The 26,296-nt window shown below is 51.2% G+C and overlaps 1 protein-coding gene across 5 annotated transcripts in view; it reads right to left on the bottom strand.

Annotated features, from left to right (window-relative positions):
- The window catches only part of KCNN3 (potassium calcium-activated channel subfamily N member 3), a 76,432-nt gene that overhangs the window by 114 nt on the left and 50,022 nt on the right, over positions 1-26,296 (bottom strand). For 3 of the 5 annotated variants that reach the window (XM_039512359.1, XM_039512361.1, XM_039512360.1), the window contains 4 exons: positions 18,801-18,911; positions 12,196-12,323; positions 11,844-11,913; positions 107-9,007 (listed from right to left, as the gene is read on the bottom strand). In XM_039512359.1, the coding sequence (XP_039368293.1) occupies positions 8,711-9,007; positions 11,844-11,913; positions 12,196-12,323; positions 18,801-18,911 (606 nt within the window). In that variant the 3' untranslated portion in view covers positions 107-8,710. Of the gene's footprint in view, positions 1-106; positions 9,008-11,843; positions 11,914-12,195; positions 12,324-18,800; positions 18,912-26,296 lie in introns of those variants that run through there. The other 2 variants (XM_039512357.1, XM_039512358.1) reach the window with 2 other exon arrangements.

Genomic DNA, 26,296 nt, shown 5'->3' with positions numbered 1-26,296 from the left:
CTGCTGGGCAGTTTGGCCTGGTTAATAAAAGGCCTTTTTCTAAGCAAATATATTTAAGATCAGAAGGAAAGAACAGAGCTCCAAAGACCAATATGACAGAGGGTTCTGAAGCCTTTATATATATACGTATAGATGGTATATTTGTGTGTGTGTGTGTATAGATATGTAGGTATCTACCTACTTACACACCCACATAGTAAATATTTATAGATACTGACCTCTTCAGATTTAAGTCCAAGGCACTTTTTACAGTGAACAGGTTAAAGCCATTAGTTTAAAACATGCCTGTTTCCGGGTACAAATCAGTTTTATGGCAACGCTGTCGGATGCATCTCCACCCCTTCCCCCCAAATTTAGGGAACCCCGGGTTGGCAGGGACCACGCATATGGTTAGCAGAATTAGGAAATGTGAGCTCTGGATCAAATCCTGCCCGTGGATACGTACAAATAACAACCAGAAGTGATTCATAGTTCAGGGTTAGTGAATCAGAGCCCACTAAGTTCACTGGTATGAGCTGACCTCAGTCATGGCAGTTCCCCGGTGGAATCCTGGACTGGTAGTTAGCCAAGAAAGGAGATATTTTCAGTAACAAGCCAGTGGAAACCCTGCCCTGCTCTGTGTCTCACAGTAACTGTGCTGTTAGCAGGGATCCGGAGAGTCTGAAATGAAGGGGAAGCCCTCGAGATGACTTTGAACAGAACTGGTGAGAAAGCAGCACGCTTGTTGGGTAATATCCATTCAGGCAGGAAGGGAAAAGTGTGAGCATCTTTGTTAAACGCTGTGGGCCAGAGGAAGCATCAGGAAAATAGCCCCAAATCTGACCGAGGGAGGGGCACTAATCCTGTATAGGAATATTTCCCCAAACCCCAAAAAGCCCTTCTCTGTAATTCAGTTCTCGTGGTGTGGAGGGTGCACAGCTGGGTAAGGGGCTGTGGCTGGGAGAAGAGCAGATTTTTGTGGCATCAGCCCCCTTCAGGGATATGTTTGTGGCAGTCAAGGATGGTATTATCGTCAACGTCTCCCTGTGGAGCCAGGATCCATTATGGCGAACCGACCCGGAGGCAGTAGCACAGGGTGCAGTTTGGGCAGGAGTGGAATCATGCTACCAGAGGAGACAGTGAAAATGGGGTGAGTTGACGGGAAGCCAGAGTGGAATTGTGCCAAGGACTCATCCTCTGAGGATGTCCTGAGCAATCCCACAGGTCTTGGGACTGCTGCTCGTTCCATGGTCTGGCAAACCTACCCCCATCCCTTTTGCTCTTTCATGGGTTTCCTGCAGGGATCTTTTCCTTTGCAAGAAATAATGTAAATGATTCTTATGAGAGTCCCAGGGCCAGGAATGAGCGGTTGGACTTCTCGTCTCATGTATTCCCCTTGACTAAGAGCTTGCAGACTGGAAACCGAGGAAAAGGGAGTGAAGGATGTTTGTTGCCTGTGATAGGCTGGCGGCTGTGCATGTCTGAATGGTGCTGAGCCAGGGAAAGAGCACGTCCCCTCCTGGCAGCACTGACGACTCAGCGGAAAAGGTGTTCGGATCTCCAGAGAGATGAAGACTTGTTGGGAAGCATGGGGGGGGGAGGAGGCCAGCGAGTGTCGGTCTCCGAATGGCATCTAGTCACGTAAGGGTGCTGCTCTGGAGCACTGCAGACTGCAGCCCACGAGCAGTGGGGATGACAGGGCAGGAAGGCACTGAACAGAAAAACAGAACAAAGAGGTTTAGGGCTGGGCTCTTTGGCTGATCTGGCTGCTCCGTGCTGCATTGCTGATGGACTCTGACTGTAAAGCGGCTTTAGCCAGCCCAGGAGGGTCACTCCGTTGTAAGACAGAGCTTCTGGCCACTTCCCGCTCTGGAGGGAAGGAGTCTGACTAGCTCTATGTGCCGTGCGGATCCTTGGCTGTGGTTCCAGACCCTGGGGGCCATTTGGAGCAAGCGTAAGTTGGAGCAGCCCTAATTCAGTACAGGGAGGCTGGCCAGGCACCAGCCACAGGGGAGTGGAAAGGGAAGAGCCTCACGCCAGCATTGCACACCCACCCCTGTGCAGATCAAGCCCAGCCCAGTTCCAAGGCAGTCATTAGAGGTGGTCTGTTTGCTTGTTCTGAATACTTGCAAGCCACAAGCATCAAAAACCCAAAGGTGAGAATGGATGAGTCCCCAGAAATGCGTAATGTCTCTGTTCTGCAGTAAGGAATATCCCCTTGTACCACCAGAAAATCAGCCTCTCTCAGAATTTAGGACTCTTTATACCAATGAAGAAATGTGTCAACTCTACCCTGTGGCAGTGTCATTCTGGAGTATCCTATGAAGCCTGGTATCACACTGGCATCTTAGGATTGGCTGTCACCTGACCCCAGAGGGCCCTGGCACCATCCAGACCTGGCATGGCTCATTCATTTCTGGCTAAGAATGTTGGGCAGTTCCTCAGGGACCTAGTGGTGACCAGGCAGGGCAGTGCACCTCAGTGAGGCACAGAGCACTGTCGGGTCTGTTTCACTTAAAACAATTTCCCCTGAGAGCAGACCTCATCTGCAGCAGCAAACGTCCTCTAGGCAGGGCAGTACTACACCATCACACAGGAAGTCATGTGATGACCGAGGGCGGGGGAAAAGTCCTGAACACACATGGTGCTGGGGGTCTTGGGGACAACAGCGGCTGAAAACCAAATTTCTTTGCTGATCTACAGGCCAGGAGTGACTCAGGGAGCTTCCGTGTGCTCCCTCCACCTGCCCTGCAGACGCGCTCTACTCTAGGAGGACATTCGGACCCTCATCCTCTTCTGGGCGCAAGCTGTTCCCAGGTCAGAGCAGCGCGTCTGCATACTGGGCTTCTGTCCTCTGTCAGTGGGCACTGAGCTGAGGCCATCAAGCCTTGTTATCCCGACTGAGCAGCACAGACTGCACCGAAACCACAGGGCTCGGGAGAGAAGCATTTACACTGCTCAGTCCACAAGATCCTACGTCCCACTGGGAAAACTTGAGTTTGCAGAGCTTGGATTTTGGATTCATGCAGTTTGTGGCCTAGGCACCAGGCTCCTGCATTCGTTTGGAGACAGAGAACGAGGGAGAGAAACTGGCTGGCAGGGCACGTTAGGACTTGGATTGGCCACTTTAGCTGGTGGAAACTGGCATAGCTCGTTGAGGGCAGGAAAGCTACACTGGTTTGCACCTGCTGAGGACCTGCCTTGACTCTCGGTGTGTAGCGCCTATGCAATACATAGGAACAGTCAGAGGGTTAGGAGTATGTAGTCTCTACAAATGGATTGCAAAGGCTCTAATCTGATGACCATTTGCCTTAAGTCCCTGTGTTAAGCTAAAATCTGCAGTGACTTGTACCCAGAAACAGACATTTTGACAGCAGGCTGACATCTCTGCCTGCTAACAAACTTAATGGAAAGTTACAATACCTTTTATAATATAGCAATATATTTCATAGTTAAAATAAACTATTAGGCTTTTCTGCTATTATTTAAAAAAAAGCAAGCAGTACAGAGGCAAGATGCAAACCCATATTGATGCTCATCATCTAAGTCTGAACAGAAACACTTCAGGTTTGAGAGTTGCAAAGAGGATGATATATCGGTTCTGGCATTCTGCTTCTTCGTGGTTTTTCCCTCGTGGACAGTGCAGAATAGAGGTTCTTGGAGCAAAACTGAGGCTGTGCCAGGAAATGAGATGTGCTGAAGATGGGTGGGTCCTGTCTGAGATTCAGAGTGAGAATTTCTCTGGCATTAATGAGCCAGAGAATAGTTATTTTTTCCCCTTCCATCTACCATAAAGTGTGGGCATTGGCTGGTTCAGTCTGATTTGCGTGTGGTTTGTCACTGCTTTTTGTCTGTAGAATGTCAGCATCTCTTTGGGATGATAACGATGCGTTGAGTTTTACTCTTGTGCTTTTCCTCCCTCAGCCTCAGCCGGTCTCAGTTCTTCCCTTCCTTTGTTCTGGTTCAGTTGGAGGGGGTGTCATCTCCTGGCCCGTTACTGCAGGTTCCAGAATGCCTTTCTCAGGTGTGTAAACAGCGGTACCCCCTGCCACTGGGAGATGGAGACTGGTTGTTCAAGATTTGCCAATGGGCTACTCATAGGGAAATTCCAGTTCAGGGTGGGTGTTTCCAGTATAGGAGAGATGCCAGGTCTAGTTTATACAAGGAGTCCTATTAAAGCAGCTTAGTAAATCTAGGAAAACTCACCTTAGTTACTCAGGGTAAGCCTAGGTCATTGTGGAAACTGACGCTATACAGCAGAACCTCAGAGTTACGAACACCTCGGGAATGGAGGTTGCTCGTAACTCTGAACAAAATGTTCTGGATCTTCTTTCAGAAGTTTACAACTGAACATTGACTTAATACAGCTTTGAAACTTTACTATGCAGAACAAAATGCTGCTTTCCGGTCAGTTTGTTAGTAGTTTACCTTTAACACAGGTAAACTACAAATACCTGGGGTTTTTTGGCTCTGCTGCTGCCTGATTGCAGACTTCCGGTTCCGAATGAGGTGTGTGGTTGACTGGTGAGGTTGTAACTCTGGTGTTCGAAACTCTGAGGTTCTACTATTACTACGGATGTGCCTGTCTCCTTAATATAATCAGTGGCGGGCTTATCCTTCTACTAGCAAAGGTTGTCTGACAGCAATGGCTCTGTGGAATCATTTAAATGCCACTGCAAACATCATTGCTGTCACTTCCATACTAACTTTAACAATGGTAGCAGGAAACAAGGGAGTAAAAACGGGTATCAGAGGTAGAGTCAAACGTGCTGTTGCCACCGATAGTTAGATTAACCAGACTGCTGTCTAAGGTGCTGAAATGTGAGGGACTGCAAAACTGGTGGGGTAGAGGAACAGTAGTGCCTGGTACTGCAGGGGTGACAACTGGAGTACTGGACCAGTCAACTGAATCACGGAACATTGCTTGTTGCAGCACCAAAGATACCAGCTGGCAGTGCAGTTGAGTATCTGTGTCTCTTTATAAACCAGCAAGAAACTTCTGTCAAGATAATAATCAATCCTAATGAAATTACACTGTACTAGACAGTTATGCCTGTAGAAAAATTCTCATATGCTACGTATGATATTGAAGCTTTCACTGCTTGTGCTTCATTCCTCACAAAAGCTTTGAATCTGTTAGTGATTTGGCATTTTCCAGTCTCATCTCATTCAGTAGGATTTACCAAAAATGATTATTAGGCACAAGTTCCAAGTTTCCTGTTGGTGATACTGATCCTTTGCAACCAATACTCCCTTTAGTGATCTAAAACTTGAGGATATATTTTTCTGTCTCTTGCTAGTACTTATATCACGGCTTCAGTGTAAGATGCTGTTGTTTAGTCCTATGTGAACCACCAGAGATGAAGACAAGTGTATTTTATAACACTATTTAGCATTTATAGAGCCTTTCTCATCCCTAGACCTGAAAACACGTTATAAAGATGGATAAGCTTGTCCTCACCATCTTACAGGAGGGGAAATGGAGGCAGAGAGATGGGAAGTGACTTGCCCAAGGTCACACAGTGAGTCTGTGGCAGAGCCAGGACTAGAACTCAGGGCTCCTGACTCCCAGTCGAGTGACCTAACCACTGGCCTACATGGTATTTGAAAGGGGGAGCAGATGGCTACCGTAGCTAGAATATCTCCTCCTGGCCAGACTGGAGGGATACTGGCAGTGATGTTAGCGTAGCCGTCTCTCCTCTCTAAATACTGCAGTTAGGGCTGGGAAGGAGGGGGACGAGGCTGAAACGATGGCAGTGGAAATGGACGCACTCCTGAAGTAGGAGAAAGGACTGATGGCTATGACTGGGAGGGTGACAGGCCAAGCAATGGTGTGGCTATAAACTGAAAACCTTTCCCACCCTGGAATGGGGTGGGCCTGAGCCCTGGCTCCCCAGCACCCCACACTGCGATGGGCTTTGAGAGCTGATGGTGATTATTGAACACTGTCGTATGGAGGAAAAAGCCTGCAATTCTCAAGATGGTGACAGAGGTTCTGGGTGAGGAGTACCATGGCTATTGGCGCAGGAAGCCCTCTGAGGGTATGTCTACACTACAAAATTAGGTCAATTTTATAGAAGTCGATTTTTAGAAATCGATTTTATACAGTCAATTGCATATGTCCACACTAAACGCATTCGTGGGGTGGGGCTGATGGAAAGGTGTCCACGGTGCCCTTGTTCCTGCTGGCACGGGGCTGGGTAACACCCTGCCTTGCCTCTGCAGTACTTCTTCGGAGGGTGTATAATTTCCCTCCTGACCTTGGTCAGTTGTGTTTATGGAGGCTCATTTTGCTCCTGCATTACCGACGAGGTTACTCAGACCTCTGTGGTACTAGGGCATTATTAGCAGAACTCCCTTGGTATTTCTGCCACAATATGCAGCAGAGCAATACCGTTGTGCCACCAGTGTTAGCGCGGGTGGGAAGAAGGAGTATTCCTCTCTTCAACTAGTGATGGTTTTCTAAGAAATTTTCAGTGTAGGGTTTGAGGCGCATAACACCTACCAGCAGCAGCAAGGAGAGTTTTGCATGTAAACCCCTCTGCTGATGATAGATCCCTGCCTAGGTACCTATGGAATCCAGTGTTCTTTATGGAAGTGAAAGAGTTACAGAGGAGAAGCTTCCAGGCTAAGTATGCCTGGAGTAACACAGTGACTTTCAGTACAATTAGAAGACACCGCTGGGTGATGTGTAATTAATATCACAGAGTAATTACATGGTTACTTCATCCGTTTAAAAATATATAAATATCCTCTGCTGAGTTTTCATTAAGAGCAGCCAACACCATCCCCGGAGTTCTAAGAAAGCAAGCCAGTGCCTTGCGGCTGCCCGCAGGACTCTGAACAAAGACCAGACAAGGCATTAAAACAACAAAGGCAGGAGCTGGGGCTGAACAAAGAGTTTTTAAAGAAGTGAAAATGTCAGAGGGAGAAGGGAACATTTTAGTTCCCAGAGGAAGCTGGGAGGTGTCCAGGCCCATGGTGACAACCAGCAAAGATTAGCCATCTCTCTCGCATGGACTGCCCTCTCCCACAGCCAGTGGCGGGGGTGGTAACTCGCACGTCCATCCCCACCCCTGACCATTGCTGTTGAAGGCAGCTCCCCCAGCAGATGGCCATAAAGGGCAGGATCTCAGGCTGTGGATATCTGTCTAGCTGCCTGTGAAGCTGCGCATTGCATCATTTACCCCGGGGTGGTTCTGCTGCTAGCTACCAAGACCCAACAGAATCACTGCAATAAATTAGTCTTTTGTTTTAAACTGATGAAGTGTCCTAATCAACATTCTTTTCTGTCTCTCCCGATTCCTACCTACCATTAAAGCAACCTCATGGTTAGGTCACAGCAGTGTTTGAGCTAGTAGAATGTCATTGTTGTCAGCCAAGCTGAAGGCAGAGGGGAGAATTTTTAAATTCATGTCACAAGTTAAGACCCTCTCTCTAACTGGCCCTGGGTGTTTCACCTTTCAGTTCTGAAGCCTCTTCAAAGAGTATCTGGATTGGAGAGGTACTGGATTATTTGCTGAGACTATAAATGGTGGCTCTGGTTTGTGGGTGATGCAGGTAATTCAAGATCCACCACAAACCTTTTTCTACTCCTCAGAGGGGTTTTCAGGAGGAATGCAGGGTGCCTCCTTGAAAGCCCTGCAGTGCAGTGACCCTTGCTCCAGTCAAACAGGACTGGATGCAGCTCCAGGAGGAACCATCTGGTTCCATTCCACAAAGCCCTCCCTGACCATTGGCTGAACGCATTGCTTCTGCAACCCTCGCTGCCCCGCTGACTCAGGGTGCTTGGAACTCGGATGCCTCGCATGGTTTCACTGGAGTGGCAGTGCATTTTTAAACAATCCATGTTGGATTGACTTGCAGTGTGTTTCATCAGGGCCTCATCATACATCTCCCTGTAACCACCCTGTAATGCAGTAAACACCCCCACGAAGCCAGCATGCCCCAGACGCCATGCCCAGCACCTGAATGCTGCGCTCCAGCACGTGGCTTCAGGCAGAAAATGGATTCATTCCTCTAAAGAGACTCAGAATAAAGCGAATGAAGCACCCTCCCCTAGCTGGAAATGTGTGTATGTGGCAGTGTTTTGGCAGGGGGTGGGGTGGCAAATGGGCCTCTGAGCTCAGAGCCTGTGCAAGAAGGCGAGATATTGGCAGTTCCCCGGTAGGGCTGTGGGAGGTGCAGGAGGCAAAGGGATAGCAGTCTTGGCAAACTAATTGTCCTCCTCCTCCACTCTTCCTTGGCAAGACACTTAACGAACAGGGCTGGGAGGAATGGGGACGAAGGAAGGCCCTGGAGATAAGCAGCCCCCTTGCCCATGGCTCACAGCCCGCGCTGTGGAGTACTCTTCCTCTGGTGCAGCTCCGTTGCTTCAGTGCTTCGGACTTTTTTTTTTTTTTCCTATTTGAAGACCTGAGATTGAGTGTGGATTTCTGTCCTCCACCAAACACTGCAGCAAGGGCCTTGCCAGAGGCTGCCCCTCACATCTGCTTTCTTCTCATCGCATGTAGAGGCACCGAAACAGAGATTGGATTTCTGGTTCCAAGGCGTTGTTGAACTCCGAGGGCTCTGAGCTAACCTCGGCATTAGTTCGGTCGTGCTTTCAGCATTGGCTTGGCCTGGATGTTTCTGGTGGCCAGAGGGCCGGAAGAAAGTTGACTTGACTCTGAAGACCCACAAGTAGCTCTTCTTGTCTGTCTTCGTAGGGTTTGGGGGCTCAGTCTGCAATTTAGCAGCTGCTTGAACTGGTGTAAGGGGTTGGGAAGGAGGTGGAGCTGACCCCAATCGGACTGTCAGACAGGGGCGTCTGGGGAGTGCCCCCTGCCATACTGATGCCACGAGCCTCAATAACAGCTGTGAGGAGCTGCTGCTGCTGGTGGCGCAGGGTTTCGGCAATGAGCAGGGGAAGAGAATTGAAGCTAGTGGTTAGCTGCTCCAGTTTGGACTCTAGGCTGCCAATCTGCTTCTCCAAGTCCTCACTCCGGTCATTGAGCTCTGTGATCAGGTCATACATAACGTTCTGCATCTGGGGGACAAAGAAGACATCACTGGGATTAGTGCAGAGGACACTCACAACCAGAACAAGGGAGAGGTAAAAGCCCTGTTTGTCAGCTGAGCCAGCTCAGCTGTAAAGGCCTGCAAGCATGGAGCAGCAGCCGGCCGGATGTTGCATATGAAAGACCTGCCCTGTCTCTCTTGGAGATCAGGAATATTGGGGGAGAACCTCTCGGGTTGCGTTTCTGATGGGCTGGGGAGAGCAACAAGCTGGCTAAGCCTGGAATGAAGCCTCAGAGGCCGAGAGTTCTGTACTGGGACTAAGAAGAAAACATTTCACCCTGTGATTGCTAAGTGGCAAACGCTGGATGTTTACTCTCTGTCCCGCCGAGCTGTTGGCTGTAGAAACCTTGAAAATACATCTTGTTGGCAAATCCTGCGAAGATTAAGGACAGAACATTCTCCCAGCTGAGCAGCCCCTAAACAGCTAATGGCCAAAAATTAAGAAATTAAAACTGGCTGCTGTCTTTTGGGAATGCTTGGAATCATCAGAGTCAGAGCATGTAGGACTAGATCTAAATAACAATGCTGCTTCGCACTCAGGTAGCACCTTCCATGGAAAGATCTCAAAGCGCTTCACAAAAGTAGGTGTTGTCTAAGGCCCCTAGAGGGTCACATGGTGAGGCAGTAGCAAAGTTGGACTTGCCCCTGCTCTAACCAATAGACAAGGCAGCCTCTCTGGAATCTGGCAAGTGGAAATACCAGCTCTTTAGGAAATTACAGAGTCTTCCATCACATTTGGTCCTTTTTGCTGGGGTTTGAGACTCTTGGTGTGGTCTGACATGGCTGCGCACACATACAACCTCAGTGAATTGATTTCTGCACACCTCCACCTTGTGATTCTGATGCTGTTCATAAAATAGAGATGGGAACAGACAACCACAGGTGGCTAAAAGGGGAGAAGAAAGAAGAAAGGGAAAATTACAGCAGGGAGGTGCAAGTTTGATTAGAGGGAGTTAGGGTATAGTTGCACCTAGCTAAACCAATACTTGTAACAAATAGAGTGTGTGAACAGTGAAGCCTTTTCACATGGATCCCGGGAAGAGGGGAATCTCCATTCAGAGACTGAACTTCCAGTGCTACAGAGCAAATTGCACCAGAAGTGCTGAGTCAATAAGTGAAGCCGTGTCCTGTGTAGCGAGGCACAAGCGTATTTTCCAAATCAAGAGACGTCTTTAAAACGAATCAGTGACCGTTAAAAGAAAAGCCTGTTACAGGATTTTGCTATAACGAGTTTATTCCTTTACCAGTTTTTTACCAGAGAGATGCTATGCTCTTCTAATTTATTGCCTGGTGACTGAATGCCGGGGGAAGCCTGGACAGAGATGAAAGATGTGAGATTTCTGGCTGGTCCAGAGCATCCCAGTAAGAAAGACATCGATCAGCAGAACATCAGAGTTCACCTCTCAGCTGCAAGGTGCACACGCTGGCAGCAGCTGGAACCATCTGATTTAACTCTTTTCTGGCAGGACTCAGCCTAGGCTTGATTGTGTCAGATACTTAGATTTATTTCCTGGCGGTGCAAGCAGCCTGTGCAGCTTCGCCTCTGGCTAATGCTCTGCAGCTTGTTCTGTGTTACGATCTAGCTGCACGCTGCTGAAATGATTAAACATGATCCCCATCCTCAGCTATGCCTATCACCCCCACAGGCATTTGCATGTGTTCTGCCTCCACCTCTAGCCCTTCATCTTCTGCACTGTGAACCCTGGAGGCCATGAAGACGTCACCTGTGTTTGTACAATACCGAGTACAACAGGGCCCGCATCCCGACTGGGGCCTTTGGGCACACCCATAGCACAGTAACAACGAGGTTGGGCCGGATCTTCCTCTGGGTTTAGGCTACACTGCTGTGTGGGTAGTTCCTGAATTGCTCGTGGGTAATTTGGGACACTGATATTTGCATCATAAGGATAATCCCCATTGGGGACCTACTGTCTTAGCCCATCTCCGCAGTAAAGACAAGCCATCGCATTGACAGCAACCCAGCTTCTATTTGTCCGGGAGAGGAAGCAGCAAGCTGCTCCCTAAATTAAATCATCTTTTCAGCAGGACACCGCATATGAAAACTGAGCTCTCCAACTAGGTTTCCCGCTGCTACGAAATCTAACCCGGGATGGAGATGAGAGTAACCAGAAATAATGTCCTCCTAACATCTGAATCCTGCCGATGGAGCAGCTGGGCGTTCCAGGCCTGGGAGCTTTTAGCTCTTGCAGTTCTTTGAAGACATGGACATTGTGACACTGCTGCGGCTCCATTGATATTCTATCTCGGAGATGAGCCCCTGTCTGCGGGGGTGAGAATTTACCAGAATTTTGTCTTCAAATGAAGAGCATCTTTGGCGAATGTTTTAGACTGTCATTTTCAACAGGGCCTGAGCTAGTCCAGCTGCTGCTGATTTTCAGTGGGAATTGAGCACCGTTCTGCCTAAAGCCCCTTTGAGAAGCCTGACCTTAAAGGATTGATCCCAGATCCTGCTTTGCTGTGTGTGGGTTGCAAAGGAAACTGGCACACCCCATCTATGCCAGCTGTTCCCGTTCCAGAGATGAGGCACAATACTATTGTACCTATCCAACTCCAGCCTCTGTTAGAATCTACACTGCCCCAATCTCCGAGTGCAGTAATAGCTACAAACGGGCCGTATCCCTTGCTGCAGGGTATGAGTAATACCCCTAACTATCATTTCCAGATGCCTAGTGTTTGACCTTTTGTCTACTGCGTTCAGCCAGCTCCGACTGACTGATTATACAGTAAATGTAGATGAAAGGCTTGCAGCCCTGTTGGCCTCGGAGAGAACTTCAGAGACTTGCCTTGGAAAGATCAACCAGCGTGTTGGCCTGGTCACTCAGCTTCCTCTGCTCCATCTTCACACTGCGCAGCCTGTGGAAGAAGAAAATGCTGATACAGCTATGTCCTTTTTCCGTGTGCTGGTCCCTCCAGCCGCATTAACTGCTCTGGAAACCCAGCTGGGATTAGCCACACACAGCACATGGGTCACAAGAGACAAGCATATTCATAATTGCATCTGGCAAGGAAATGGAAAAATGCTCAGATTTGCTTCTCTATGAACTGAGCTGGAACATCGAGGTCTGGCCCATGTTGGCCATTCTCCCTCCCACCCCACTGTTCTTCTGGTCGCCATTTGGAGTGGATTCCACTTACTGGTGAATGGCTTGAAGGAACTTTCTCTGATGCTTCCTGACTTTGGCATGATCAATCTTCTTTAGCAGCTTTGTGTGTTTGTAGATAAGCCACGTTTCCCGAAGGACGTTGGCTGCAGCATTCTTGATCTGCAAGACAAAAGTGGAGACCCAGCTGCAGGTTAGTTCCTCCCCCTGGCTCAGAGAGCATATGGGATGCAGTATCTTGTATGTTAGGCCTGGGGCAATGGTTTGGATTGGTCTGTACTGGTCCTACAAGCTGCTGAGCACCCTCCCCTCCCATTAAAGTCCGTCAGAACTGAGGGCACTCGGCACCTTACAGCACAGCTTGGCACTTGGCAGGATCGTGCCCTTGCTCACGAGAGTGACGGGTAAGAAAGAGGGTTGGTGGCGAACGGGCAGATCTGAGGAGACATGGGATGAGTGGGCTCCTCCTTATGCTGACAAGGTGCTTTGCTGGGCACTTCGCAGGCGAGGCAGGAGTGGATTGGGGACCACGCAGCAGTGTTCTTCTTTGGGTTCCCACACACTCCCTAGCCTGCCCCTCAGTTTTTACCTTGCGCCTAAATGTGCAACAGTCTCCCCTGTGCTGAGCAGGACCACGTTCTTCACGGAACCAGTTCCAGGCCATCCCCACATGCCACTGAGAGTCCCTGGCAGCTAAGTTCCCTCTAAGCTGCGTGGGCGCACAGCAGGCTATCAAGAGGCACGCAGGCGTGAGAGGCACCTCTCTCCCGGACCCAGAGCAGCAGCAGCCGGTGAGAGGCTACAACGAGAGAGGGCTGGGGGAAGTCCTCTCTCCCCACCGCAGCCCCGGGGCAGCCTGCACCCCAAACCCCTCATCCCCAGCCCCACACCCCAGAGCCTGCACCCCCAGCCACACCCCAACCATGTTCCCCAGCCCTGAGCCCCCTGCCACACTGTGAAACCCTTGGCCCCACCCCCACCGCACGTCACCTCCATTTTGGTGCACATAACAAAATTCATTCTGCACATGGATGTAAAAAATTCGAGGGAATCTTGCCTGGCAGATATTTACCCCTGTCCCCGAGAGGACATGGATTCTGTACTGGCCGCCGGTGTGAACATGCCTCACGTGCAGAGAGGAATCCACCCCCAGTGCCAGCTGCCCCTTCCCCATGGTAGCCAAAGCATTGTAACAGCTGTTTCACACACAGGTCGGTTTGGTTACACTGGAAATGGGGACAGCACCATAGCAATTTCCTGTACTTATCCCCGATGATTAAAGCCAGAGCTTTTCCCCTTTGCAGCCCCCTCTCCATGCTATAAAGCCACATACTCCTGCTGATGGCATTCCCATATGCTGGCCCGGAAACGGCTGATATCACTCAGTGCACCACCGATTTGAGACAGACCAACAGGATCCAGACGGCTAGGGAACAAGTTTTCATTTAAACACAGACATCTTGAGTCATTAGTGGAAAGAGCAGGGGGAAGTGTTCCTTGGTCACAGGCAAGCCAAGCTGATTTGTAATTAGCTGTTACCTTTTGGGTTTTTGCATGTTTTGCTCTGTGTCAGGAGTTTAAGCACAGATACCCACTGCTCAGACATTTCCAAAAGCTCTGCAGATTGCGACGGTGCTGGGGCAGGAGAACAAAGAGAGATTGTGAGTACCAGGGGGAATTTTTATACACAACCTTGTGAGAGTAACCAACAGCCCGGGAGACTCAGGTCCTCTGTCTACAGAACTGGCAGTGCAAGTGAAAGCTTCCCCCAGTCTCCTGTGCTAGTGCGTCGCCACCGCTTGGAGGGACTGACCGTGGCGCAGCAGTCTTCATGGCTCACTCCGTCTTTGGCCTCGCTGCTGAGACTGCCAACCAGCCAATCGTTTGTTTTTGTTACGGACACTTGTCCACTAGGGACTTGACTGAGACCCCCCCAGCAGCCGTCAGATGTTAGTGACTCTTGGTCACATGCTTCCCAGGTTTACTTGTCTCCGGTAGCAGGTCCCACCTGAACACAGGCCGGTTCTATCATTGCCGGTGCTGGCGAGAGAATGAACCAAGGCTCTCCTCTTTCTACCACCCCCAAGTACTGCACTTGCCATACACGGGTTTATAATTAAATTTCACATTAGGCTGGTGGTTGTGCCCAGAGTAATCAAATCCAAGTATTTCTCAAATCAGGACTCCACGTGCTCTCGTCTTGGCTAGGCCGGGCTGTCAGGTGTGGGAAAACCGGATCCTCCGCCTGCGAACACACACGCACAAACCACAGTGCAACACGGACATCCCTGAATTTATTAACCCCCTTGCTGGTGGCTCGGTCTGAGAGAGTCTGTGCAGGAACCTGGCTTGAAGAGTCTGCTGTTAAACTGCAGCTTTGGTGCTTGCTTTGAAATGAATTGGCCACAGTCCACTTGGCACAAAGCCAGCACATCAATAGCCGCGGGAGGAGGAGGAGGAACAGGTTTGCTTTTTGTATCGCTTATGTCACCGTAAACGCCATTGTGGCTGTGGGCTCCCTGCAAGGCAGGCACTCCGCATTTCCTGCCCAACACCCCTTCCCCGGCCTCCTCGGCAGCTTGCTCTTCGCAAGACATTCCTCCCCTGCCAGAGACTCACGCTCGGAATAGGCATCCTGCAGAAAGCAGTGACCCGGGCTGGGCCCCACGACCCACCAGGAGTGAGGGAAAGGAGGAACGTGCAGATTTCCTGAGGAAGGAGTGAGGCACCAGAATCTCCCCAAGGTCCCTGGATAGTCTGTGGGGTACGACAATTTTATCCCTAAACTTCTCGGGGGCTCTTCGTTTTCCACCAGATTTTCCACTTGGATTTTATCTGTAGCTGCCTTTGATTTCTGTAGGACCTAGAGCATCTTTAACAAATAAAACATACATGAGGGTTGGGGAATGGGGCGGAGGGCGGGTAACACGGGGCTCTGCTCTAGCGAGGAGAATGGAGAGACCAGAAAAGAAGCTGTAAGGAGGGTGCATAGACAATTAGGCTTCCTCCGTTTTCCTTCCAAACATCACTTCAGGGGTTTGTTGCTTTATAACAGAATCCCGGTTTTATCACTGAAAGGGACCAATCCACTGCATGGTCCTTGGAAAAATACGCCCCACAGCAACCTGACGGCTTATTTTTTCACCATGTTTTAAAATCCCTTAAAAATGAGCACAGAGGAAGCTAGTTTTGCTCTTCTGACTGCCCCAATTCCCTGGCTATGAAGACGATCATTTCAGTTCTCTGCTGCTTATGGGAGGTATCTGGTTTTGCTCCTAGATTTCTCCCTCTCTTCAGCAGGAGGGCACTGCATCGCACTCAAGATTTGTGTAACGTTCTTCATCTCTGGCAGTTTCAATTCAATTCCCTGCCCGCGGTCTCAATCTCCTTTACTGCTAAGTCTCCACAGGATCCAGACACATTTGAAAATTGAGTTTCCAAGTTGTGATGCTGAGCCAGTCCAAAGTCACATACCTACCTCCGCTTCACTGCCATCTCACTCATACAAAAAATTGCTGGCGCCACTCACATTTGAAATGACATTAAGTACAGTCACCACAGGGTATAAAGTGATTATACACTGCCAGAGTTCTAGTGCAGTTCCATGGCTAGGCTGCAGAGACTGGGTCCTCACTGATTTCTTCCCCTCTGAGAAACTCTCTCATTCATGCTGGTGAAATCCAGGCTTAGGGTTTTGTCTATACTCACAGCGCTGTACTGGTGCAGCTGCGCCTCTGTAGAGCTTGGTGGAGACACTACCTACCTCCACCTCCCCGAGAGGCAGCAGCTGGGTGCACCGGGGGTGAGGCGGTGTAATTACCTTGCTCAGGGGTGTGGATTTTCCATAGTTACGTAGTTACACAGTAACTCGGCTACAGTCAGGGGAGTTGCACTAGTGCCACACTGGTGTAAGTGGAAAGATTAGCTCAGCATGCTTTGCATGGATCATCCACTCTGACTCATGAAAAGTTAATGGGCCAAATTCAACCCTAATGTAAGCAATTCCCTTCGCTTCAGCTGAGTTGCACCTATTTATACAAGTGTGAACCTGAATACTCACGGCGAGAGGTGTAACTGCGCTGACTCCATCCTCTCCTTGTGGAGCGGCTCCCTGGCTAGACTTCCCTACATCTGTCAGAACCTACTGCTACCTGCTGCGCTCCAGGCTGGCTTGGTCTATGCACCATTCTAGCTCAACACGAGGGCTCCTCTGGAGGCTCTTGAAGAAAATGGAAAATGGCTTTAAGAATGAACGGCCCCCGGACAGAGGTGCGAGTCGGGGTCTGTGAGCACTAGGCCATGATTAACAAGGTCACTTTACCTCCTGGTTTGCCTCTGGAAGGCTCCATGAGGGGCGGCTCTAGCAATTTCGCCGCCCCAAGCACGGCGGCACGCCTTGGGGGGCGCTCTGGCGGTCGCCAGTCCCGCGGCTCCGGTGGACCTCCCGCAGACGTGCCTGCAGAGGGTCTGCTGGTCCCGCAGCTCCGGTGCTGTGCTGGTCCCGCGGCTCTGGTGGACCTCTCGCAGGCGTGCCTGTGGAGAGTCCGCTGGTCCCATGGCTCCGGTGGAGCATCCGCAGGCACGCCTGTGGGAGGTCCAGCGGAGCCGCCTGCCACCCTCCCGGTGACCGGCAGAGTGCCCCCCGCGGCGTGCCGCCCCAAGCATGCGCTTGGCGCGCTGGGGCCTGGAGCCGGCCCTGGCTCCATGAGGGGAGTGTCCCAGAAATCCCTGCGCTGCCCTGAGTGGGAAATGCTTCTGGCTCTGCAGCTTTCCCTCCAGCCCTTTTTGGGAGCAGATACTGGAAATCAGAGACATGGGGCCAAATGGATGAAATTCCACTGAAGTCAACAGAGCTGCACCCATTTATACCAACTGAGAAGTTAGTCCAAAATGTGGTAAGCCCCTGATTTGACGTTCTCTTGAATCCCTCTGCTGGCCAACCCGCCCACTATGGCTCTAAATAACACAATATCTTGTTCACTTGGAACTAATTCTTTAGGAGACTTTTCCACTGCTCCTACAGCAAAGGCAGAATAAGTCCTGTCAAAGGATTTGAAACTTACAGTAAACAAACAAAGCGACATTTTATAATGACTGTATCATGATCTCTGTTTGTATTGTGGATTCCTTTGCCTAGTACACAGTGGGGACCATCCCAGCATAAAGAATGACTGGTAATTGGGTGGGCAGCTGTCTGAAGTACTGGCCCTGCTGCTGAAGTGCAGAGAACCTCGGCGTGATCATTAGGCCCTGCCCAGCTGGGACCCAGAGCATGTAAACAAGCCCTGTGCCTCCAGTCAGCATAGGCCTGCCCTGGAGAGATGAGGAGGATCCCCTTCGGAGAGGGGAAAGGCAGCCTGTCTCCTCCTAGGACAGGGCACTTCCTCTGCTTGGCTGCACAGTTGGGCTTTCCAGATTTTCCTAAATCCCTTGTAAACGAGAGACTTTTGGAGCAGAAGATTGAGAGAGAGCTGGTGTTACTTGCTCATTACAGACTTGACAGCTCCTCTTCCAAGCCTGCACAGCATTCAGACCATGTACGGATTATACAATTTATTTTCTATTATGCTACAGCAGTTGCCGTGCCACTGTAGTGTGAAGTAGGCTGTACTTTTTGTAACAACAGCAGAGGAATATGTCCCTGAACTTTCCTTTTGACCTCTGTATATTCTCCTAAAAAACCCAAATACAAAAACGCCCTCCACCAACACAATTTATAGTCAAAGCAAAGCAGCTCAACTCTCATGAATAATTCCCCAGTGAAACGGGGCTGCAGGGACAACTGGGCCTGCATTGCTATGACTCCACAATACAAGTCATTCCATGCTTAATTCAGGCTGCAGAGGATTAAAGCAGAGCTCAGTTTCTAATGACGCCTGACAGAGACCTGTTGAGCACAGCAGGGCTTTGACACTGGTGGTGGTCGTGTTTCAGGAGCCTTCTTGGGAAAAATATTCGTGATCCTCATGCAGACAGGAGTGTTGGGAAAACTTGTCACAAAAGCTGTCCTTAAAGAAACAGCTCCTGACCTGTTCAAGTGCTCCATTGCTCTGTGATGGACACATCTCTGCCTGGCCTACAGGAGCGTTTTCCCCTTTGAGTGCTTTCTCTGCACCAGGGCACCAGCTCAGTGATCCTTTGAGCTCTGCCCCAGAGAGGAGACTTTGGTTTTTCATTTTAACTAGCCACTTCCATAAGGAAATGAGGAAAATTACCTGGAGTGACCAAGGGGGGAAATGATTTAGAGAAGGGCATTTTGGAGAGGAAAACATTCCTGCAGAAATGTGGGGAAACAGACACACTGCAGCATTCCATGATATTTTTCTGTCAGGGCTCAAGAAAAGCTTATAGTGCACATGGCCAGCGCCCCCCTTCAGCCAGCATTGTTGATGCTTGAGGAGTTTCTGGGTACATGCAAGCTTTCTCCTCCCGGATCAATGTCCGGTCTCACTGTAATGTCACAATCTAGTTTACAAGATGAGAACTGTCAGGCCAGACTCTCAGCAGGCCTAAAGCAGCATAGTTCCATTGAGATCAAAGTGGATTTACACCAGCTGGCTTAAGGCTTCCTGCTGTTACATTTGGGGATTTTTACCCCAACCAGCTGTGACAGACGCCCCATTGCCTGGAGCACCTTACCCGCTTCGTCAGCTGAGTGTCCATCATGAAGTTGTGCACGTGCTTCTCGGCTTTGGTGAGTTCCAGTTTCCTGGCCACCACGGCCACCACCAGGGCGGTGCAGCCAGCCCCCTGCCATGGGAAAAGCAAGGGGAGGAGAGAAGAAGGCAAAGAGTTAATCGTGGAGCAGAGAGCAGCCCCCTCCAACTTCCAAAATGCCACTTGCCTTCCCGCAGAGGGACACTTGGGATGAAACCTTGCAGTGCTGGTGCTTTGCATGGCTGCAGCCCCACCCACCCGAGGCTCTCCCAGCCATTTACATACCCCCCACCCCCTTGTGCAGCAGGGCATTTATTTAATTACTCCATGGGGTCAGCTGCCCACAGTGCTGGACACGTGTCCTTGAGCGGCTGTTTGTGTAATTAATGGACCACGCTGCTGGTTGGCAGGGGGTCACCAGGAAACCGTCGCCCTCTCCTGACCCTCCCAAGACACTCAGAAGCTGCACCCAGTACTCCAGCTCGGCTGGTGCAGTGGCATAGTGGCCCCGAGCTAAGGAGCTGGCCCACTGGTTCTAGGAGGAAAGCATCAGGACTAGGGAGCATTCCTGGCTCCTGAGGAAGTCTGTTTTGTGGGTTAGAGTGGGGAGTCAGGACTCCTGGGTTCTATTCCCAGCTCTGGAAAGGAGCATGGGCTAGTCATCAGCCCCCGGGAAACTGGGCATCAAGACTCCTGGGTTCTGTTCCCAGCTCTGGGTGGGAGCGTAGGCTCACAACTAAGCCAGGGGGACTAGGAGCCCGGACTCCTGGGCTCCATTCACTGCTGTGGGAAGATTGTTAATGCAGGCAACCGGGACTCCTGAGTTTCTTACCCTGACTCACTGTGTGACCTTGGCAGCATATTCCTTCCCCTCAGTTTCCCCATCTGTGAAATGGGAATAATGACACTTACTGGCCTGACTAAACCCTTTGTTATTTAAAAAATAGCTTCCTTTATGAGAGTCATGAAGGAAGCCCTTTGTGTGTCACCTGTATTAGGCTGCAGGGCCACGTGGCTGGGAAGAGGATGGATCAAACACCCCAGCAGGTTTGCAGGCGTGCTCCCTCGCTCTCTCTCAATCTCTGTTTTCTCTCATGGAGCTTCAGGAAAAAAAAAAAACTGCCTATGCTTTTGGCGCAGCTGAAGCTGACACCTTCTCCTTGGCTCTTCCTAAGTGGTTCCTTTAGAAAAGGCTGCTGGCACCCTGCACGTTGGTCAGCTACCCATTTTTACTACAGTGAGGCTCGGCACAGAAATGAGATCATGTGAATTACTGTCTCTATCTCGTCCTCCCTCCCCCCTTCTCCCTCTCCCTAAACGGTGACAGCTGGTAGCTCCTTTTTACCAAGCAGTTACAGTAGGAACTGTGCCCGTTCAAGTCGGGATATGTTCCACTTGGCAAACGGAGAGCCCAGTTGGTAGCTATTATCTCCTGGACAGATTTGGCTGTAAAAGCAAAAGGTGCCAACCTGAAAGCGAATCGGTGCTTGTGTGAGAGAGAGAGCGAGAGTGTCTGCCTGAGTCTCCCTGTGTGTGAATGAGACCGCCTCCCCTGTGCTGCCTGGCAGAGACCGTGACCTTGGGGAGTGACCTTTCATTAATTAAAGATCATTAACAAACATCTCGGTCTGAGCTGAATCCTGCAGTTCTCCTGGAAGGCTCCGTAAGTACGCTTTTCATTCCCTCTGTTCCCTTGGGAGTGGAGGTTCTTCTGGTTCGCCCAGTCTAGCTTGGGACTGGACATCTGCCCTTGGCTGTGAGGTTAGCTCAGGGCCAGTTCACTGCTGCAAGCGATTTTTGCTATTGCTCTTCTCTTCTGCCAGGCCCATCATGGTGGTGTCTGAGCTCTGCAGACCCACCCTGGATCTAACACCAGGCTGATGTCTTTTACAGAGTGCACATCCGAACGTTGCAGATATGCCAGGCATCCGTGCCTGGGGACTACCTGCCTTTGTTTCTCCAGACAGGACTTCCCATGAGATGGAGGCGGTGGGTTTTCGGGCCATGCCTCAGGTTCACAATAACTCCTGGCTTCTCTTTCAGAGCTTGGTGGGACAAGTGCTGCTTCCAGCCTCCGTCCCTCTGAAAATCAGGCCAGACTCGCTGGAACCTGCTGGGAGGACTCAGCCTTCACCTGGAAGTGATGGACGCTCTGTCCGTTCTCCATGGACCTGGCATGATTCGTAAGCCCCTGGGTCACTGGGGAACCATTTCCTTCCTTCCCTGGCTGTTGTGCAGTTAATTCTCACCCTGCACCCCGAAAGTGACTGCACTCAGTGCTGCTGTGTGCATTAGCCTGGGATCTGCTGAGCTGCTCTGGTCAGAATAGGGAGCAGGGGGATAGCCACACTTCTTACATTTTCATTCTCTTCCCCTTTCATCTTCCGAACAGACAGCGAACTAAACCTACAACCTTGCTGAGAGCTGAGTGGGGTGACCTCCATTTTACAGATGGGGAAACCGAGGCACGGAGCGAAGCAGGGACTCCCCAAGGTCATTCAGGGAGTCGCTGTTAGCCCGAGGATTAGAACTCAGGAGCTCCTGGCTCCCAGCATGTGCTCTTTCCACTAGAGATAACACCATCTCTCTAATCCTCTAAGGAAACAGCTCACCGATGGGGAAACTGAGGGTCTCTCCCCTGTTGTTCAGGGGTATGGCTACGTTGAGTCATGGAGCTCACGCCTGGCACTACGAACAGGTGTTCAGGCCCGGGCTGGAGCTCAGGCTGTGAAGCCCAGGACAGTTCCTCAGAGTCGGCACTCCAGCCTGCGCTGTAACGGCTGCACCGGTGTGTTTAGCACCCTAGCACAAGCCGCAGCAGCCCGAGTCGGTAGAGTCAGGCTCGGAGGCGCAGCTGGCGTTTGGTGATCCATGGGCTGTGCTGACAGGTGTTCCACGGAGTAGAATGGCTGGGGTTGCACTGGAGGGCTCCTTGTGGTTCATGAGCCCCTGGGGCTCAAAGAACAGCAGGCCAGACTGTGACAGGCAGCATAGGTGGGTCCCCTATGTAATTCACAGCACATTTAACCACGCTGGAGGGCGCTGTACCATCCTCTGGGTACTCAGGTCCCCGCAGTTCTGGGACAAAGCCTGCTAAAATCAAATCAGGCCATTGGGTGCCTGGGACAAACTCGCCTTTTTGAGACGATGCGGGGGTGGGGGGGAAGCCAGCTTAACTCCCTCATCATCAGGGTGGTTCTGAGCAGGCAGGGTCCCTGACACCCGGCTCCCTGTATGCTTAGCCTCACTCACACCTAAGCCTGACCCTTGTTGCTTCTGTTCAGCTGGGGAGCGAAGATGCTGCTTGCTCTCCTCCACCGAGGCTGGCTGAGCAGAGGGGCTGATCTGTCAGCTGTGGCAGGAAGCACCATGGACTGTGGCAGGCGCTAACAGACTCATTTTCTGGCTGTTTGCTGGGAAGTGTCACACTCCTCCCCTGTTTGGCTGGCGTTACCGTGGCAGCAGCCAGATAAAGTACTTTCCCAGGCTAGCGAGTGAATGCTCCCCAGGGGAGCTGCATTAATAGGGTCTGAGCGCACTGGCACAGCACAACAGCAGCAGGAGCTCACCATGGAGGCAGGACTAAAACCCAGACACTGAGGGGTAGTTTCTGGCATGTTGAAAATTATCCTTCTTGAGAGTCTGGCAAGCCTGGGATTCTAGGGGCAGGAGAAGGAGGGGGAACCAGTTGCTCTCACAGAACTTGGAAAATCTGTGAACTGGTCGGCCAGTGGAGCAAATTCATGCCTCTGTAGTTGGCATGGTCCCGCCGGACGTGCCAGCCAGCGGGTGGCTCCCACAGCACTGCTCCAGCCTGATGTGCTAGATCCCACTGTGCCCAACCTTAGTCCCACTCAGTAGCTAGGAGCAGCAGCAGATGCAGCCCATAAAGGAGAGGGTCTTGCAAGGGAGGCAGGCAAGTCCTGGCAGCACAGTGGAGAGAAGCAGAGTGATGATGGAAGAGGAACCCGTGGAATGAAACAGGGCTGGGCTTGGAAATACCTGACGCTGTGTGTGCTTGGAAACGTGTTAGGGGAGCAAGCTGAGGCCTGGTCTATCACTGAAATGTCGGCTGCCCTACCTCTGTGAAAAACCCACACCCCTGAGAGCTGCCGTTCAGCCAACCTAAGCCCCCGTGGAGCTGCTGCGAGCTCGCCAGAAGGATTCTTCCATTGCCCGAGCTATGGCCTCATTGAGAGCTGGATTAAATACAGCAACAGGAAAACCCCCTTTGTCGGTGTCATGAGGGTCTACACTACACCACAGCACTGGAGTGGCTGCAGTGTAGACACAGTGTAAGCCTGTCTCTCTGGAGTTCCCAACTGATGTTCTGGTCTTTGTGCACCTCCTGTGAGCCCAGGCTGAGCGCCCACCCAAGGCAGCATGGGTAGCGTGGACCATCCCTCGATGCAGAGGACCTGCACCCAGGGCTGTGGACCACTTAAACCCCAAAGATGTAAGCAGGCTTAATTGGTGCACAGGCCTCATGCAGCTACTCAACACAGGTAGATTTCTACCCAGATTTCTGCGCACCCCACAGTGGTTGCTGGGATCTCTCCTGACGATAGAAAGGAAGAGTAGAGAGAAGACACACCCCTATCCCCAGCACCCAATGATTGGGGAGGGAAGACTGGGCCAGATCCTGAGCGGTGCCAATTTACACCAGTTGAGGACCTGGTGTTGTCTATTGACTGGAGAAGCAGAGACCCACACAGCAGTTCCCAGTACTGTCTCCTGGTGGAGGTGGTGGCATTTGCCTGGTGACAGCGTGTCAGTACACAATAGAGCTCAGTCAAGATCATGTTGCATCATGGCCCAAACAGTGCAGCACAGCACCAGGACCTCCCACACAGACAATTTTGTTCATCTTTGTTCAATAACGACCCATCCATCTCTCTGGCTAGTCAAGGTTGCACACCTCCATCTTCAAGTGTCTCTCAGCTTCTCCTTCAGGCTGGCTTCCATGGGACATCTTCAGCTGGAGAACTCTAGAAGCTGGAATGTATCAAGAGGATTTTGGAGAGGGGACCCGGTATCTCTCACTCAGCCCTGGGAGAACTGACTCCATTAGCTTAGTTTATGGAACACAAACAAAATGAAATATTAATGAAGAGGTGAAAATGACAAATGGAATGAGGGGGTGTGGAGACTTCACAGCTGGCTTCTTGTCTCTCCCAAGGATTCCTATAACAGCTGGAGTAGCTCCAACGTGATTGAAACCAGCTGGCACTGAGCGGTTTTAGGATGGAATCTAGTCCCCACAAGTACACTAGGGATGCTCACCATCTCTGTTCACTGTTCTGACAAACAGCTCTAGGAACCAAGCACCAGCCTGCTCCAGATATTGGCTTGTCCTGGAGATATCCCTACCTGTGATGGGGGTGGGTCACCCCAGCCTCCTGTACCAAATCCACCCATCCTCTGTTGGCCTGGAAGCACAGAGTCTGCTTTGCTTCTCTCTCAGAGCGAGATCGAGAGATGCTTCTCTGCAGGCAATGTCATTGCGCTGGGAGAATCAGCCCCAGTTCTCCCTCCTGCTCACTCTGGTACTGCAGCCTAGAGCTGACAGGGCCTCTGGAGGCCAGTGGCTGGACACTGCGCTGTTGGGTGCTTTCAAAATGCCTAGCCAGAGAGGCGAGCTGTGCGATGCTGTGAGGCAGCTGCCATAGCGTCTCCTACTGAAATGCAGAGGAGCCCCAAGTGTCTGCTGTGGTAGGTGAAACTCCCTGGTAGACAGGAGCCACAGCACTCTGACCCCTGCTTGGTGGCTAATCACCGCACAGTTACTCGGGAACTCTGCAAGATGCCTGTTATTAAACCTAGTCACAGCACGCACACATGCAGGCCTAGCCTTGGCCTCCATGTTCACCATGGTAACCAAATGGGGAGGTTGCCTTTAACTAATTACTGTAATCATCCCGGGGAGCCTGGCATAGGAAGGGTGTGGCCGGGGAGGGAGGAGAGAGAAATGACTCAGCAAGAGAGAGATTCCTTGATGCAGAGGGTGCCCATGAGGACTAGCGCCTGCCTGGGTAACCCCACGGAGCTGTTGGCCTGAAGAGGGGCTAAGGAGCAGAGTTCCCTGCATCCAAGTGTACGTGAAAGAGGAACAGGCCTTGGCTAGCGATATAAATGGCTGTGGGACTCAGACACCGGCTGTAAAACAGTGGGGAGCCATGACTGGTTAGTTTAGCTTCAGGAAAACAGGGAACATTATTGTATTCCAAAGCGAGGATCCTAGTGTATAATACACAGCAAGAGTCACCCATTGTAGGCTGCTGAGGAGTGAGGTAGCTGGAAGAGTTTGCTGTACCAGGTGATGTTTCAGTCCACTAATAAAAATATTCTCCCCGCTCCCTTTATTCTGCACCAGTCTCCCAGTAACACGTAGCATTGCGAGGAGGCAGCTCTGCTCACTGAGGAAGAGGCCCGGTTTCCACAGCTTTTCTTGAGCGTGGCTGCAGGAGCTGGGAGGTTTTGATAGTCAGTAAGTCAGTGAGACAATCCGGGACAGTCAGTCAGATGGGCTGCAGCTCAGTGTGGGGAGAGAAAGGCAGATGCTTGTAAAAACCAGTGGCTGAGAGGTTGGCCTGTCTGGGACAGCTGCCAAATCCCACTGCTGGGCACTGATTGAGGGATATTTCTGTCGCACAGACCAGGGTCTCTGTGGAGCTGCTCTGATCAGATCAGAAAACTTCTGTCACACAGCACTGTTCAGCAGCCTGTACTCAGTGGCAGCCCTGTACTTGTTCTAAAGACTCACCTGTGCCCATTATATATCCCCGGCTCAGCCTGTGTGGTTTGGCGTTATCTGCCTGCTTAGTGGGCAGCTCTCACTGCTCCACTGAGGGTTGGCAACCGCTGCCATAGCCCAGTATTGCTGAGACACTATACACACTACAGCCTTCCCACCCGCGTAGCGCTGTGCATCCGCTGGCTACAGAACTGGGCCCATGGTACTTTGGGGCTTTTCAGGCATCCACACAGACACACCCCCTCCAAAGTCGTGTGTCAAGATCTGGAAAACACCTGTTAGAGCCTGTCTAAGTGTCACTCACTCCTCAGGCAAAGGACATGTCGGATCCATGGAAGCCCAGCGCAGTGATCCAGAGACCGGAGTGAGTTCCACCACTGAGTGCCCGCCTGCCTGGGAGGCTCCCGTTCGTCCCATTGTCCCAGTGCATGCAGTGCCTCAGATTAACGCTGTGAGCTTTGCTTACCGTTGATGAGGGTTTGACCTCCCCAGCTCCCAGCATCCTGATTGCTCACAGCCTTGTCGATTTTCAGCAGCAGAGCAGCAGCTGTGAAGTCTTGCTCATAGACAAACTAGCTGAGGAGCCCCCGGCCCGTGGGGAAGGAAGGGGGCTCTGTAAAATCCCCCAACCAAAACCTGCCTTGTCTTGCTTCCCAAGCTGTAGCCCTGGGTTAGACCCTGGGAGGGGAATCAGGGGAGTCCTAATGGAGCCCTCTCCAGTCCT

Source organism: Mauremys reevesii, linkage group 24 (genome assembly GCF_016161935.1).
Source record: "Mauremys reevesii isolate NIE-2019 linkage group 24, ASM1616193v1, whole genome shotgun sequence".
Classification (NCBI taxonomy): Eukaryota; Metazoa; Chordata; order Testudines; family Geoemydidae; genus Mauremys; species Mauremys reevesii.
The sequence above is the reverse complement of the archived record's forward strand: the minus strand, read 5'-3'. Positions and strand labels throughout refer to the sequence as shown.